Source organism: Drosophila subobscura, chromosome O, assembly GCF_008121235.1.
Source record: "Drosophila subobscura isolate 14011-0131.10 chromosome O, UCBerk_Dsub_1.0, whole genome shotgun sequence".
Classification (NCBI taxonomy): Eukaryota; Metazoa; Arthropoda; class Insecta; order Diptera; family Drosophilidae; genus Drosophila; species Drosophila subobscura.
In genome coordinates this window covers 29,077,708-29,092,529 of record NC_048533.1, presented here as the reverse complement: position 1 = coordinate 29,092,529, position 14,822 = coordinate 29,077,708, and the positions used below count along the sequence as shown (strand labels likewise).

At 48.6% G+C, this 14,822-nt stretch overlaps 3 protein-coding genes and 2 long non-coding RNA genes across 7 annotated transcripts in view; 3 read left to right on the top strand and 2 right to left on the bottom strand.

The window, feature by feature from the left end:
• LOC117898928 overlaps window positions 1-10,483 on the top strand; it is a 28,200-nt gene extending 17,717 nt beyond the window's left edge. Inside the window, exon 3 of the long non-coding RNA XR_004649163.1 lies at window positions 9,925-10,483. This is a non-coding gene — a long non-coding RNA (uncharacterized LOC117898928). The remainder of the gene's footprint in view (window positions 1-9,924) is intronic.
• On the top strand, window positions 407-1,602 carry LOC117898921 (low choriolytic enzyme). Its single transcript, XM_034808633.1, has 2 exons — window positions 407-724; window positions 785-1,602. The coding sequence occupies exons 1-2, from the start codon at window positions 523-525 to the stop codon at window positions 1,588-1,590; spliced, it is 1,008 nt and encodes a 335-aa protein (XP_034664524.1). The 5' UTR covers window positions 407-522; the 3' UTR covers window positions 1,591-1,602.
• Window positions 1,613-1,970, bottom strand: LOC117898929. Its single transcript, XR_004649164.1, has 2 exons — window positions 1,828-1,970; window positions 1,613-1,768 (listed from the first exon to the last, which is right to left on the bottom strand). It is a non-coding gene; the product is annotated as an uncharacterized LOC117898929 (long non-coding RNA).
• Window positions 2,175-2,646, bottom strand: LOC117898926 (probable small nuclear ribonucleoprotein G). The gene has a single exon (XM_034808638.1). It carries the CDS (start codon window positions 2,563-2,565, stop codon window positions 2,335-2,337), a length of 231 nt encoding a protein of 76 aa, XP_034664529.1. The 5' UTR covers window positions 2,566-2,646; the 3' UTR covers window positions 2,175-2,334.
• LOC117898920 (ATP-dependent RNA helicase p62) lies at window positions 3,306-10,015 on the top strand. Of its 3 annotated transcripts, none has more exons than XM_034808631.1 (5): window positions 3,306-3,608; window positions 5,383-6,516; window positions 6,577-6,815; window positions 9,109-9,287; window positions 9,354-10,015. In XM_034808631.1, coding segments are annotated over exons 1-5 (1,776 nt in total). In that variant the 5' UTR covers window positions 3,306-3,606; the 3' UTR covers window positions 9,576-10,015. The 3 variants fall into 3 exon arrangements, with proteins under 3 accessions (XP_034664522.1, XP_034664523.1, XP_034664521.1); XM_034808632.1 differs by lacking the exons at window positions 9,109-9,287; window positions 9,354-10,015 and adding exons at window positions 4,972-5,146; window positions 7,379-7,678 and having other exon boundaries at window positions 3,470-3,608; XM_034808630.1 differs by lacking the exon at window positions 3,306-3,608 and adding an exon at window positions 5,121-5,146.
• Window positions 10,484-14,822: the final 4,339 nt, after the last annotated feature.

Sequence of the window (14,822 nt, the reverse complement as noted above, 5' to 3'; positions counted from 1 at the left end):
AAAAACACAAAATCCGAGAGATATAAAACCCAACCAGCTGGCTGAGATACTCTTTCCCCCCTGAAAGTGTGTATTCCATTTCCAGTAGGCCACTCCACCAATCATCGAGCGTTGGCATCAAATTACAAAGATCTCCCATGCATGTTTCGGGCCGTGTTGGAGCAGAGAGATCACGGCTCAGCTCGGATCAGCTCAGAGGTGCAATGTGTCTACCAGCTGATGGATTTTGGATATGTTTGCATGCGGCGCGGCGATTGCGTGGCCATCGGATGCGATGCCGCTGCGATGCCCAACATTCAACATTATTTAGCTTTTATTTTCGCACATTTTGCATAAATTAAGGTGCCATGTCGCTGTCGCTGCCGCTGCTGCCGCCGTTGCCGCTGCTGTCGCCACTGTCGTTTGGTAGTCGCCCGCCGCTTGGGTCCCGGGGTTCAGTTACCAATTTTGTGTGCAGCTGTTCGGGCATGGCGTAGAGGCAGACGCGGACTCTCAGAGACAAACACAAACAACGATCATCGAATGGAAATTGTTACAGCAAAGAAAAATCCAAATCCCAAGCGGAGTACCATTATGTGTGCACAATTAAGTGGAGTGCTGGTGGTGGCGCTGGTGCTAGTGATGGCCTCGCCACCAGCCTGTGAAAGTGCCAAGCTGCCGCCGAAGCGCCAATATCCCGCTGGCGTGGACTTCTTCGAGCACGAGTTCACCAGCATCGCAGCAGGTGCGTGGCAGTCCTTTAACCCTGATAGAACTTGCCCTTAATTTCCTATTTTTCTTGCAGACGAATACGATCCGTTTGGGCCGGACATTGGCAACGATGACCTCGGCATCGATGACCCGGAAACGATGCCTCGCCTCTTTCAGGGCGACATAGCCATCGATCCGTACACCTACATAACCCTGCGACTGGGCGTGAATCCCATGCGACACCCGAAGCGCCTGTGGCCCAACGGCACCATCCCGTTTGAGATCAGTCCGCGCTACGTGAACGAGGAGCGCGAGGCCATTGTGCAGGCCCTGAAGACCTTCAACTCGCTGACCTGCATCCAGTTCGTGCCCTACGACGGCGAGGTCGAGGACTATCTGCTCATAGAGCCACCCGAGGAGGGACCCAAGGGCTGCTGGTCCTACGTGGGCAAGCGCGGCGGCGAGCAGGTCGTCTCGCTGCAGCGTCCGGATGAGACCAGCGCCCACTGCTTCAGCAGCGAGGGACGGATCATGCACGAGCTGATGCACGCCATCGGCATCTACCACGAGCAGTCGCGCGCGGATCGCGACAACTTCGTGAAGATCCACTGGGAGAACATTGTGCCGCGTTTCAGGAAGAACTTCAAGCTAATCTCGCGCAAGAAGGGCAAGTACGCCTTCGACTACGACTACAACTCGGTGATGCACTACGGCGAGTTCTACTTCAGCAAGAAGAAGGGCCAGAAGCCCACCATGACGCCGCTGCAGCCGGGCGTACGCATTGGCCAGCGCAAGACCATCAGCAAGATCGACTGCCTCAAGATCAACGAGCTGTACGGCTGCCTGCAGGGACGGCGTGCCAAAATGTATCGCGCCTTCTGCCATCTGCTGGGATTGTAGTTGCGTGGAGAAGGGAACTCTCTATATGAATCACATTGATTTGTTAATTTAATAAACTAATTCGTAGATTTATAATGAATTATCGCTGTGGAAAACGAAGAGCCTAAAGGGTTTCTTTTTGTTGCGCAAAATGAAGGGAACATCTTCAACCGGTTCCTTGTGGAGCAAAGAGAAAGTCCTGCAAATGAGTTGAAGCGTTTTATTATGTGTAAGAGCAGTGCCGCGATGTCCACTTACATAAATAACTTCGGAAATTGGCAACATTTGAAGCACTGCAATGCTTTTGTGACATTTCCCACGTTGCTCTTCTGTTAGTATTGTTTGTCGCAGAGGTCCAGAGCATCGAAATACGTTTGTCTTATCTGTTCAGGCTGCTGCAAAGGATGTAAATTGTCAATTGTTTCAGTTTCTTTATACACACACTCATATATACATACATACATATAAAAGAGAACACTGCTTACCTGCACACGAACTGCACAAAGTAGCGGGAAAAACGGGTGGGAATGCACTGCTTAATCCATTTACTAAACCAAAACTAATCCTCTCTCACGCGTGCTGCCTTATCAACAATATCTATAAACTTCCTTTTTTATATTATAATTTATTTACGATTTTTGTGGCTTTTCTGAAGGTATACAGTTGTTGTTTGTTTGTTGGGGAGCCTTAAAACTACGCAATTATAGCTAAGGGGCCAGCCATGAGGATGGCGACGGTTGGGTGATGCCCGCACAGTGGCGGGCCCTAAACCCTGTCTAGTGCCTCTACCAGGACAATGCTGTTGCCGCGGATGACCACCATGCCCACGTTGTTCTTCGTCTTGTCTTTGCACTCCTCAATTGTGTCGTCCAGCACCACGTTCATGAAGGGGTCGAAGCCACGCAGTATACCAGTCACAGCGCGTCCGCCATTGAGTTTCAGCATCATGCGCTTGTCCATGTACTTTTTCAGCTCTGGGGGATGTGCCTTCGACATTTTTAGTTAATATTTCTAACTTTTTCCAAACAAATTGCAGACAAAATGGTGAAGCCGGCTACACGCCGAAAAAATGGTACTAACGCGTAAATCTTAACCCGTGTGGCGTCCCGTGTGTCGAATGTGGTGTCATACGAGCATAACACCATGTGTATTTCGTGGTGTGTTCAATCTTTTTGCATTGCCATTAAATCCATTCTAATTGTCTGTCCAAAAATCTCCAGCTAAATGTAGCAGAAAGAATTATAATTATGTATACAATATATAATACATTTTAATTGCATCCAGATGGTAAAAAACAGGAATAAGTCGCCTTTTTCACTTTAAATAAAGGTGCTTAGTTGGGTTAAGGTCGTTGTGTGCATGGTACTTTTTGGTATTTTGTTGGTATTTGAGGTATTTTGTAGGTATATTTCGGTATGTTTCTGAGAGTCAGAGGGCACTTTGTCTACAATTCGCGGTCACACTGCTCATTTCCACTTTGGCGAGGTTAGGTAAGACACGCGCGTATTTTTCTCTGCTGCGAAAGAAAGTGTAGAAAATTAATTGTGCAGAAAGTGTTGTACTAGTCAAGGGCGTTTTTCAGAAATATGCTCAAATTAATGCAATACGTGACGCGAAAGTCGTGCGAGGGCATCGCACGGCCGGCGTGTAGTTGGCACAACTTATTGATTTCACCAAGCAGTGCGGAAAAATGTATAACGCAACGTCGCCATTTTCTTTTTTTCCTCGACCAACAGAACGACCAGCAGCAGTTTCGCTTTGCTCTGCACAGAACACCCACAACAGTTCCACGGGAGTCCGAGTAGTCCCAGTCGCCAGGAGTCGAGTGTATCCAAAGTAGTATTACTACCCAGTATCTCCCAGGCACAGCAGCGTGCGTTTCGATTGTCACCCAGACGACTTGAAACGTCAAGAACATCAGCAGCCCCACACTCTCTCCCAGAAGCAGACGAGCAAGACACTGTGTCCAAACGTGCGAGGAAATCGCCTTTTACTTATCCACACGAGAATACAGAGGAAATCAAAATTGAAGGAGTAATGTAAGTAGAATCCGCCAGACGGCGAAATGATTAACAATAAAATCGCTTATGAAACGCAAGTACAGAGCAGCTGGGTCGCTGGTTTTTTTCCGCCGCCATTTTGCTTGCGCTCGGCGTGTTCGTATATTTCTGTACACCTACGAAACGGGCTGTGATGAGTAATTAGGTGCGGGCTGCGCTTGAAAAGGCAGCGAGAAAGAGCAAAGACAGCAAAATGTGAAATGTGAAACGTGAAAACGGGACAGAGGCCAAAGCAAACCAAAGCAAAGCAAGGCAAAGCAAAAACACATGGTCCGATAATTTAGACAGTGCCCCCCTCTCTCTCTCTTATGTAGCCATCCGCAAGCAACAACTAACTGGCAAGAACGACAGCGCACGTCATAAAGAGAATTTGCTTGATTTGTGAAACGTGTCTTTGCTTCGTTTGCTTTTTTATAGCATTTTAATTTGTCTGTATGTTCAAACACGAACACGCACACACAGACAGCGTGCGCTATGTGTGGGTGAGGGTCTCTGCCTGTTGACGGCGGGCGGCATTTTTCGCGTGCTTCGACCGCATGTATAACAGTTTCGTAGCACAGTCGGCGGCTGTCACTGACTAGCTCCGTCCCGCTCGCACGGCCTGCTTTCCGTTTGTCTGCGTTTTCGTTTATGCGCAGAATGTATCTAGATATCACTGTATGCGAGTTTTAACAATGTTTGCACGTGGTCGAAGAAAGTTTGATGAGAAGTTGCGCAGAATTGTTGTTTTATCTCGCTATCTGCGATGTTATTTAAAAAGATAAAGACATCAAAATATACCATAAACACGTTATGGGCCGCCGCATGAACTCGCTATTAGTTGAAAATGTCAAATGACGCCAATTGATTATGATGAGCCCTCTCCGCCTGCGATGTGCCCTTTTGCATGTCACAAAGCGACAGGTAGACACACAGCAAGTCGTTCCCCCCGTAGCCCGTTCGAGACATTTGGCTGTCTCATAAACGTTCGGAGCGTTCCGTTTCCGCTCTGCTAGTTGGCCAAGTTGGCGTGCCAGAAGCCTACAAATGAACAGACACAGCACCAGCTGAGGGGGGGCCCCAAATTGACAGGGCAATAGGCAGGCCAGGATTGGAGTCTAGTCGAGTCGAGGCAGTCCTTGGATGCAACCCCACATTGATTAATGTCAGAGGCCCGTAAACATTTGTGTTTGCGCGAGGCAGGGGCGGAGAACAGTCGTTGTTTAGTTGAGCAATCGGCTTGTGGCATGGGGTGGATATACACAAACATGTATTGGGGGGATGTTGCATGTTGTTGTCAATCAAATTTGCTTTACTGTTTGTATTATCCGAAATTTATTTAATTTCCATAACACGCAATTAGTTTTATTTAAGTTTATTGCGGTTGTCTCTCTCGCCGTCTCCCTCTGGCACAGGCCCGGTGCCCAAACTAGCATAACTCTCTGTCCGCTGTTTAGCGGCTCTTTAACGACAGACACAGAAAGGCAGAAAGAAAGTCAGAGCCAGTCGCAAACGTCTAGCGGCAGCATGCGAGCAAAGTAAGACCCGCCAAGCCTTCACTTTTCCACAAAGAAATACTTAAGAAAAGAAATGAGAAAATGATGCAACTGTCAAGGAAAATCTGGAAAATTACTAGACCCAAAGTCGCGGAGCGTAAACCTTGACTGCGAAGAGCCAGATAAAAGAGAATGAAATTTCTTTTCTTGAGCCTTCCTTTCTCAGCCAGCAACCACTTGGAGCTAAATTATTAATTATTTATTTGAAATCTTTTCAGGGCACCACACGATCGTGATTTCGGTCAAAATGCACGCGGCCGCGGTGACCGCGGTGGCGGTGATGATCGTCGCGGCGGAGGTGGCGGCGGCGGTGGAGGATCCCGCTTTGGCGGTGGTGGCGGCGGTGGCGATTACCATGGCGTCCGCAATGGACGGATAGAGAAGCGTCGCGATGATCGTGGCGGCGGCGGTGGTGGAGGCGGTGGAAATCGTTTCGGCGGCGGTGGCGGTGGATTCGGCGGCGATCGTCGCGGAGGCGGCGGCAGCCAGGATCTGCCCATGCGCCCAGTGGACTTCTCCAATCTGACGCCGTTCAAGAAGAACTTCTATCAGGAGCACGCCACTGTGGCAGCCCGCACGCCGTACGAGGTGCAGCGTTATCGCGACGAGCACGAGATCACCGTGCGCGGCCAGGCCCAGAATCCCATTCAGGACTTCTCCGAGGTATACTTGCCAGAGTACGTGACGAAGGAGATCCGCAGGCAGGGCTACAAGGAGCCAACACCCATTCAGGCGCAGGGCTGGCCCATCGCGATGAGCGGCTCAAACTTTGTGGGCATTGCCAAGACCGGCTCGGGCAAGACCCTGGGCTACATTCTGCCCGCCATCGTGCACATCAACAACCAGCAGCCGCTGCAGCGCGGCGACGGACCCATCGCCCTGGTGCTGGCGCCAACGCGTGAGCTGGCCCAACAGATCCAGCAGGTGGCCACCGAATTCGGTTCGTCCTCCTACGTGCGCAACACCTGCGTCTTCGGAGGCGCCCCGAAGGGCGGCCAGATGCGTGATCTGCAGCGCGGATGCGAAATTGTCATCGCCACACCCGGACGTCTCATTGATTTCCTCTCATCGGGCGGCACGAATCTGAAGCGCTGCACCTACCTGGTGCTCGACGAGGCCGATCGCATGTTGGACATGGGCTTCGAGCCCCAGATCCGCAAGATTGTCTCCCAGATCCGTCCCGACCGTCAGACCCTCATGTGGAGCGCCACCTGGCCCAAGGAGGTCAAGCAGCTGGCCGAGGATTTCCTGGGCAACTACATCCAAATCAACATCGGTTCCCTCGAATTGTCAGCCAATCACAACATTCGCCAGGTGGTCGAAGTGTGCGATGAGTTTAGCAAGGAAGAAAAGTAAGTTTTTGCGAGCATTAAGGAATCCAAAATGATCAAAAACTAAACGATTTTGCTTAGGTTGAAGAGTCTCCTGTCCGACATCTATGACACCAGCGAGAATCCCGGCAAGATCATCATCTTTGTGGAGACGAAGCGACGCGTGGACAATCTGGTGCGCTTCATTCGCAGCTTCGGCGTGCGCTGCGGCGCCATTCACGGCGACAAGTCGCAGTCGGAGCGCGACTTTGTTCTGCGCGAATTCCGTTCGGGCAAATCCAACATTCTGGTAGCCACCGATGTGGCGGCCCGTGGTTTGGGTAAGTTTCCGCCATAGCACACAGCACACAGAATCCTCTTGTAGTTTGGTCAACCGACAACAAAAAATGGAATGAAAGAAAAGGCCTTAGGCCGCACACACACTTATGTAGACACACTCATACCAGTAGGGCTATTTGCTTAAATCATTCACAATGAAAACTTCACACTTAATAGATCATTCATACACACCAACACACACACACACACACGCATAAGCGAATGTTAATCCTCAAAAAGAAACTCCCGAATCGTAACTCCCAAAATCGCACCCAATATATATCGTAACTATCGCGCCAAAAAACCAGTTCCTAGTCTTAATGCCAATCGAAGAAAAAACTTGAATAATCAACTTGAACTTTATTCCACCCCCCCTTACCCACACCCTACCCCCAAATCCATTCCTTGCACCCGGCCCGGCCCGACCCTTGCGAAAATATAACAACTATGCATATGTACTGTGTATACTGTTATACGTGTTATACGTGATGATCTTTTGTGCGTGTCTCTCTCTGCCTCTTTCTCTCTCTCTCCCCCACTCTTTCTGTTTCTTTCTCGTTTACAGAGGCCGCCGATTGTTGTAGTATGATGGGGATGATAAATGTGATAAAATGAGAGCGACCCGTGCTGCGACCATTGCGAGTACTCGTAACTTGAGCGACTTTTGCCATCATCTCTAACTCTCTCTCTCCACTGAGAAGACTTTGTTTTGTTTACTGGGCAAAAGGATCTATGAAAGTTGCTGACGATCGAGATTCGTTTCGGCTTGTGGATGCGCAACGACCTATTCCCCACCATCATGCATCATATGTGGCCTCTGCAGTCTGTATTGAGAAAGAGTTTACCGACCAAGTCAATCAATCAATCAATCAATCGACAACAACAACAATGCAGCAGCTCCAGGCAAACCAACACAAACCAATCCAACACTTTGCCAGCAGTTAGCAGTTGAAGGCGGCGCCAGAAAGACAGGCGACAAAAGACATTCCAGAGGCTGCCCAAAAACATCGACGGCGCCCCAGACCAGCATCAGCAAGACGGTCACCCTGCCCTGCCCTGACCTGAGGATGCACCACCAAAAGCAAGCAAAAGACACACACACGCACCTGAACACCACAACACAGGCACAAGCGAACACAAAATCAGATTAGATCGGAGTCAATCCGATCCTGAGCGCTCATGCCACCCCTCCACACAGACACCAAACCAGCAAGCAACCAGCCAACACCCGCCGCACTCGTAGTTGCTTGTGGAAAGAGAGAACCAAACCGAACCGAACTGAACCATGATGAGGGAGGAGTGTTGTGTGCGGGATTGAGTGAGGGAGCGGAATGGAGCAAAATGTGTGTGGGGCTGATGATGTGTGGTCCTCGTCCTCGTCGTCACTGCTGCTGCTGCTGCTGCTGCTGCTGCTGTTGAGTGCGCTGCCTGACTGCCCTGCCTGTGACTGTGCCTGCACCGCGCCGCCGTCATCGTCAATGGTGTGGTGGCGCCTGCTACTGGACAGGCGGCTTGTTGTTGTGTTACCGTTAACTCCCCCCCAACTAGCGGCGCGCCTCCGTGCTGTTCCTCCCTGTCTATGCGGAGGATGCGGTTGACGTTGCCGCTGCCAATGCTGCGGCTGCCTGCCGGTGCCGTGGCCATACTGCCGTGACCATGGCCATGACAGTTGCTGCCGTTGGCGTTGGCCAAACACACACCTACACACGAGAGAGAGTACAGTCAGTACCCGCTGCTACTGCTTCTCGCGTTATATAAGAGAGAGAGGCGCGGCGCACGCGGCTCAATGCAACAAACTCTCGCCGCTCGCTTCGCCGTGCGATTCTTTATTTTGTTATTGGGAGAGTTTGGACCACGAGCTGCGCGACGCCACAAAAAGCTTTGAGATTTTTGATTGAGAGAGAAAAATTGAGTGAAACAATTTATAGCACCAAGAAGGTAACGTACATTTTGAAACATTTTCTTTTTTTCCAAAACAAAAAAACAAAAAAAAATACATACCCAACAAAAAGACTTTCACTCAACCAACAAAACAAAAACAAAAAGTATTACGCTAAAGTCCAAAAAACAAGAAAATAAAAGACCTTAAAAAAGAGAAAAAATTAAGTGTGTTCAAAGTGTAAAAAATCTCGAAAAAACGCTACAAATTGTTGCAAGCGATCTGCGGCTAAATACATTTGGCAATTTGATAAACTTTAATTATTACCCCCCGTACCCCTTATTACCATGCCCCGCCAGCTGTACCTGACTCGCATGTCTAATCTTTTCGCATATTTTTGCTCTGACCAAATGCAGATGTGGATGGCATCAAGTATGTCATCAACTTCGACTACCCACAAAACAGCGAGGATTACATACATCGCATTGGACGCACGGGACGTTCGAATACCAAGGGCACATCCTTTGCCTTCTTCACCAAGAACAATGCCAAGCAGGCCAAGGCGCTGGTCGATGTGCTCAAAGAGGCTAATCAGGTGAGTCCAATAGATTACGAAAACAATGAGCAAATAATTGAACTTTCCCTTTCCGTTTTTCTCTAGGAAATCAATCCTGCGCTGGAGAATCTTGCCCGCAACTCCCGCTACGACGGTGGCGGTGGACGCTCCCGTTATGGCGGTGGTGGCGGCGGCGGCGGTGGTCGCTTCGGCGGCGGTGGCTTCAAGAAGGGCAGCATTAGCAATGGTCGCGGCTTTGGCGGCGGCGGCGGCGGTGGTGGTGGCGGCGGCGGCGGCGATGGTGGCCGGCACACGCGCTTCGATTAAGAGCAGACAGAAACTAATTAGAAACAGGAGATTTCATCAGTAGCAAAAAACAAAAAACTAAAACAGCGCTAGGCCCTAAGTTAAATTAAGTTCGTAGCCTAAGTTTAAGTTTTTCGTACTTTTCATCGTTTTGTGAGGAAAGAACTAATATCCCCCAACCCCCTAACCGGATTTGGACTAGACTCTCAGCAAACACAAACCGACACATTGAACATAGCAACTTTATGTTTAAATTTGATTTGTGAAGTGTAAATTATTTGTCGCTGCCCCACAACCGCAGGGGGCAGCACCAGCCCCGGCCAGACCTTTTCCAAACTGAAATTGAAACTGAAACTGCAGCAGAAGGAAGCGCCAAGCCAACAACACTCTTTACCAATTTTCAAATATGATGTGATAATTTCTTAATTTAATGCAAACCAACGTATCACTAAAAACTAAACCAAGCAAGAACGAAGCGAAGCGCGTTGTGCAGGAAGGAAGGAGGCTGCCGCTGCCACTGCCGCAGCTGCAACAGAAGGAAGCAAGGAAAGCAGCAGAGAAGGAGGATGTAAAGGAGGAGAAGGTGGAGAGGAAAGTGTATGGATCATTCCCGTCTGTCCCATTTGATGACAATGAGCAAAGGCTGACAATCCGCTGTAACTGGCGGCCTTTGTTTGATAAATTCTTCAATTTACTTTTTGGAACATTAACTTTTGGATACCTTTTTATGGCACAACCAGAGAAGAATGAAGGAATAAATAAGAGAAAAGAAAACATAACATAAACACAGAAACAGTAACACATTAAACACTCTAAAATACAAAAGAAAAATCTGTATGTACAAGAAGAGGGGAGAGAGACGAACATTTCTCACTTTCATTTTACTTTTTTGGAAAAATAATAAACGTGTGTGTATACCTACTACTACCTAAAGAAACAACAACAAAAAGACACTGCAAACAATGCACTTTCTGGGGTACATTTCGTGTATTAAATTCAATTAAGTTTTAAGCTTCAACAAAGGAAATTCCATTCCGCCCATAAAAGTACCCACAGGGCGGGGAGCAATCGTGATTGCAGCATTTTCTACTCTGCTCTCTTCTCTTTTCTTTTTGGCAGACATCATTAAGTACTATGGCACTTGGGACACACTGGAGCAGTGTCAATAGCAGGGAGCTGCCCGCTCAGCCACCACCCTGACAGCGGCAGATAAGAAATATCTCCCTGGTCGTAGCTGGCCGCCAACCGTGTCTGACACCACATTTAGACGCAATGAAGCCAATTCACTTTCGACTTTGGCTCTCCCCATTGGACGGGACGGTAGGGTCGAAATGTTGCCTTTGGTCTGTCGTCTGTCCTTTCTCTTTTTCGTACATTGCTCTCATATTTCTTATGACAAGTTTGGTTCAGGTTTGGTCCTGCAGATGCTTGGCTTGGATAATGATGCTGTTGGCGACGTGAATGTGGTTAGATTCGTGGCACTGCGGACTGCTGAATGGGGATGGGAGGAGGTCGCTCGCGTACTTGCGGTTGCGGCGTAGCCGAAAGTCGAAGTCGACGAAGGAAGTCATTTGTTAAATTGCTTGAATTGGGTAATGTTTAAGTGGAGAGGAAGGAGCTGGCAGAGGAGAGGCAATTGCAATGATTGGAATGATATGGAAAAAACCGACACAAGTTGGAGGAACTTTTTGTATTTCATTTTGGTTGGGGAAAGTTTGCTAGTGGCGGGTCAGGGGATGGCTCTGAAATTTAATGAATAATAATACATGATACATAATATTATGTAAAAATTTATGTATATGTACATATTTACTTTAAAAGTACATACAAAAATGTATTAGAGTTTAAATCAATTTAAAATTAAATAAAAACGAGAAGGGACGTGTGAGACGCTTCTTACGCGTCACAACTTTTATACCCGGCACTCAGTACTACATCTGCAACTTAGCGGTTATTTGTCAAATTTTACATTTTTTCTTCATCTGTCATCTACATCAACAACACTACTCACGCCAACACGCTCCTTTAGCTCGCCACCCTCCCCTATAGACACACACTGCAGAGTCGCGGCAGAGTCAGCGGCAGAGGAAGCGGCAGAGGCAGCGGCAGAGGCAGAGGCAGTGACGTGTCAGGGCCAGGCCATAAACAGCGCGAAGCAGAGTGTTAATGCTGCGGGACGGGGTGGGTTTGGCTACTGCAAATTAATTTCTTCATTGTAGCTATAATAATGATCCAATCGTATCCCAATTTGGTGATCTGATAGATATGGTCATTCCCTACGGAATGGCGTTTTTAGTTTTCTGCTATCTTCAAAATTGTAGATTTGGGAGGTTTTCGCCCTTTGCGGAGGCGGAAGGGGCGTGGCTCATTTTGAAATACACTTGTAACAGTGTGAGCATACAGAAGTCTGTATGCAAAATTTGGTGGCTCTAGCTCTTATAGTCTCTGAGTACTAGGCGCTCATCAGGACGGACAGACGGACAGACGGACAGACAGACAGACAGACAGAGACTCGGCTATTGATGCTGATCAAGAATATATATACTTTATGGGGTCGGAAACGTTTCCTTCTGTGCGTTACATACAACCGTTATGTGCACAAATACAATATACCCTATTTACTCTTCGAGTACCGGGTATAAATATAACTAATAAATCTTTCAGCTTAAAATTTGTACCCCGAATCGAGGCATCTTTTAACCAACTCTGCAGGTGCCCATCCATCATTCAAGTACATATTTAACAGCAGCATGGAAGGACTCCTACAAGCGTCTAATACTAATAATTGTGATGAAGAAATTTCGCTTGAATCGGAAAGTATATTGCCTAATCTCTTGTTGTAATTTAAGACTTGGAATACTTAGTCTGCAGCCTCCCCTGGCTGGCTGATGTGATGGCACTCGGTGGAGGCATTAAGCAGCCACACAACATTTACTCCACGCACACACTCAGCGCCGAGGAGATTGCCTACGGAGAGAGGTCCGTGTACACCTCGCTGCATTCCCTGGCACATTAGGCTGCTAGCTTTGGCTCTGGCACTGGCTCATTTTCATTTTCATTCTTATGCCTGAGACCCTGCGATGCGCTGAAGCAAGGCCACTTAACCGAGAACGAAGCAGGTCACTTGCTTTGGTGTGTGCGGCGCGCGGCACTCGGATTACAAAGGAGATGCCACCAGCATAAATTCATTAAATTTGCCTAATTTCGCACACATGGGGCTGGGGCTGGGCTGGGGGGAGTGGCAGGCAAGACAACCAGTTGAGATTCATTGATTGTATTTACAACACCCGCGACAGCATCCCCATATCAACTCTCTGCTGCTGCTGCTGCTGCCGCTCTCCTCTTTGGTAATTTGACGCGTTATCACTTGTGTTGGAGTTTGTTATCATTAAACCGGCGCCGGCTGATGTACTTAAGCCAAATCAAAACTCAAGCCGCTCGCGCTCAAGTTCATAAAATCCACGCCCAGTCCGGGCCAGGCCCAAACGCTTCTTCTACACACATAAAACCGCCCGCACGCACATTAAGCAGGGATCGGCATCTGGGTGCTGGGTGCTGGGTGCTGGGGGTCGCTTGTTTTTGACAACTTGGGCATAATAAGACATTAACTTCATGCACATCAAATACTTTATTTATGGCCGCCTGGAGTGGGTGCATGTGTGCCAGTGTGTGCCTGGGAGTCTGCTTCCTTGAGGCACTTCAAACGACGGGCACGCCCAGCAGCCAACAACGTCTTTGGATCTCACCAGCGTGCTCATAATTTCTGCTCGGGTCCCGCATTTCGTCTGAGGGTCGCTCCCTGCCGCTGCCTGCTTGATTTTTAATTTCGGTTTTTCTTTTCTTTCTTTCTTTCTTATATATTTTTTTCGCCCTCTCTGCTGTCTGTTTATTCACCATAGCGCGCTGCCTGTTTGGCAAATTAAGTGCAATTGCTTGAATTTAATTTCATGCAAATAAAAGTTTTGATTAGACGCTGCCACAGCACCCACACACACACACACACACACGGAGAGAGAGAGTCTCCTCCTCTGCCACATGTTCGTAATTAGGCACTTGGGCCATGCATGTGTTCCCGATGGATGTGCTCCGTGGCAGCAGCCTACGTGTCAGCCCAAGTGGCGTATGCGTAACATAAAACGAAACGAAACGAAACGCAACGAAAAAGCGAATGAAAATTCCCCAAAAGCATAAACTATATGAGCCAAGCGCTCTGATTGTAATAAAATATGGCCAAGTGAGGCTCGTCTCGTTGCTCTTTCTGTTTGCAAATTATTTCATTTTGCAGCACTTTTCGCGGGAGGAATTTATTAAAGTGCGAAATAATTAATAAACGAATTGCCGCTGCTTAAACCCAAAGGTTAAAGCAGAAGGACAGGACTTAGGGGTGGCTCTGGGGGTAGCTTTAGGGCTGTTCTCTGGCGTTTAGTTTTAGCCCAAAGTTGCGACAATTTGTGTCATATTTCTCTGCCTCGCACCGAAAGATAATTCAATAAAGTGTGGGCGGGCGTAGCGAACCGAACCGAACGGAGCCCCCGATGCCTGCATAATGATGTCGCAGCATATTACATATTATGTAAATATGAAATTCAATTGTTTAAGCATTTAGCAGGCTGCATAATTTATTAAAATGGGACACCTGACGCATGCCATGCGCCGGCAAAGGCTGCCACTGCCACTGCCAAAGCTCAGGGCTAGGGCTGATGGCTGCTCCTGCTCCTTGCTGCTTGTTGTTCCCTGTTCCCATCACGTTGACGTCTATTGGCTTTTGTTGTGCACGAGGCGCATGAGGCGTTGTCGTCCTCGCTGTCGTTCGCTCCTGCCTGACAGGAACATAAACAGAAGGGCGCAAGGGCTGCTGCCTTAAAGGTGGAGAGCAGCAGAGCGAAGGCCAGGCACTGCAAGGACTGCATGCGGCGTTGAAATTGATTTTTAAACAGCCAACGCCAAGCAGCCAGCCAGGACGCAGCTCATGTCGTTAGCAAATCATAAAAGTGTGGACGCTGCTGTTGCTCCCCGTTGTCCCCCCTCTAATAGTTGTTGTTTCGTCATCGCATAATGAGGAAAGTGCTGGGAGCTGGTAGCTGGTAGCTGGGAGCTGGGAGCTGCTTCCTCCCCCCTGGTGGGAGCTGGCGCTGCATCTGACATTAAGTAAGATGGATGGCGTTGACGTTGCGTGCAGCATTTAGCGCTGATCCCCTTTGAGTCCATATTGACGCCACGGCCAAAGGCAAGGCGAAAATTCAATTTGACTCCAGCGAGACTCCGACT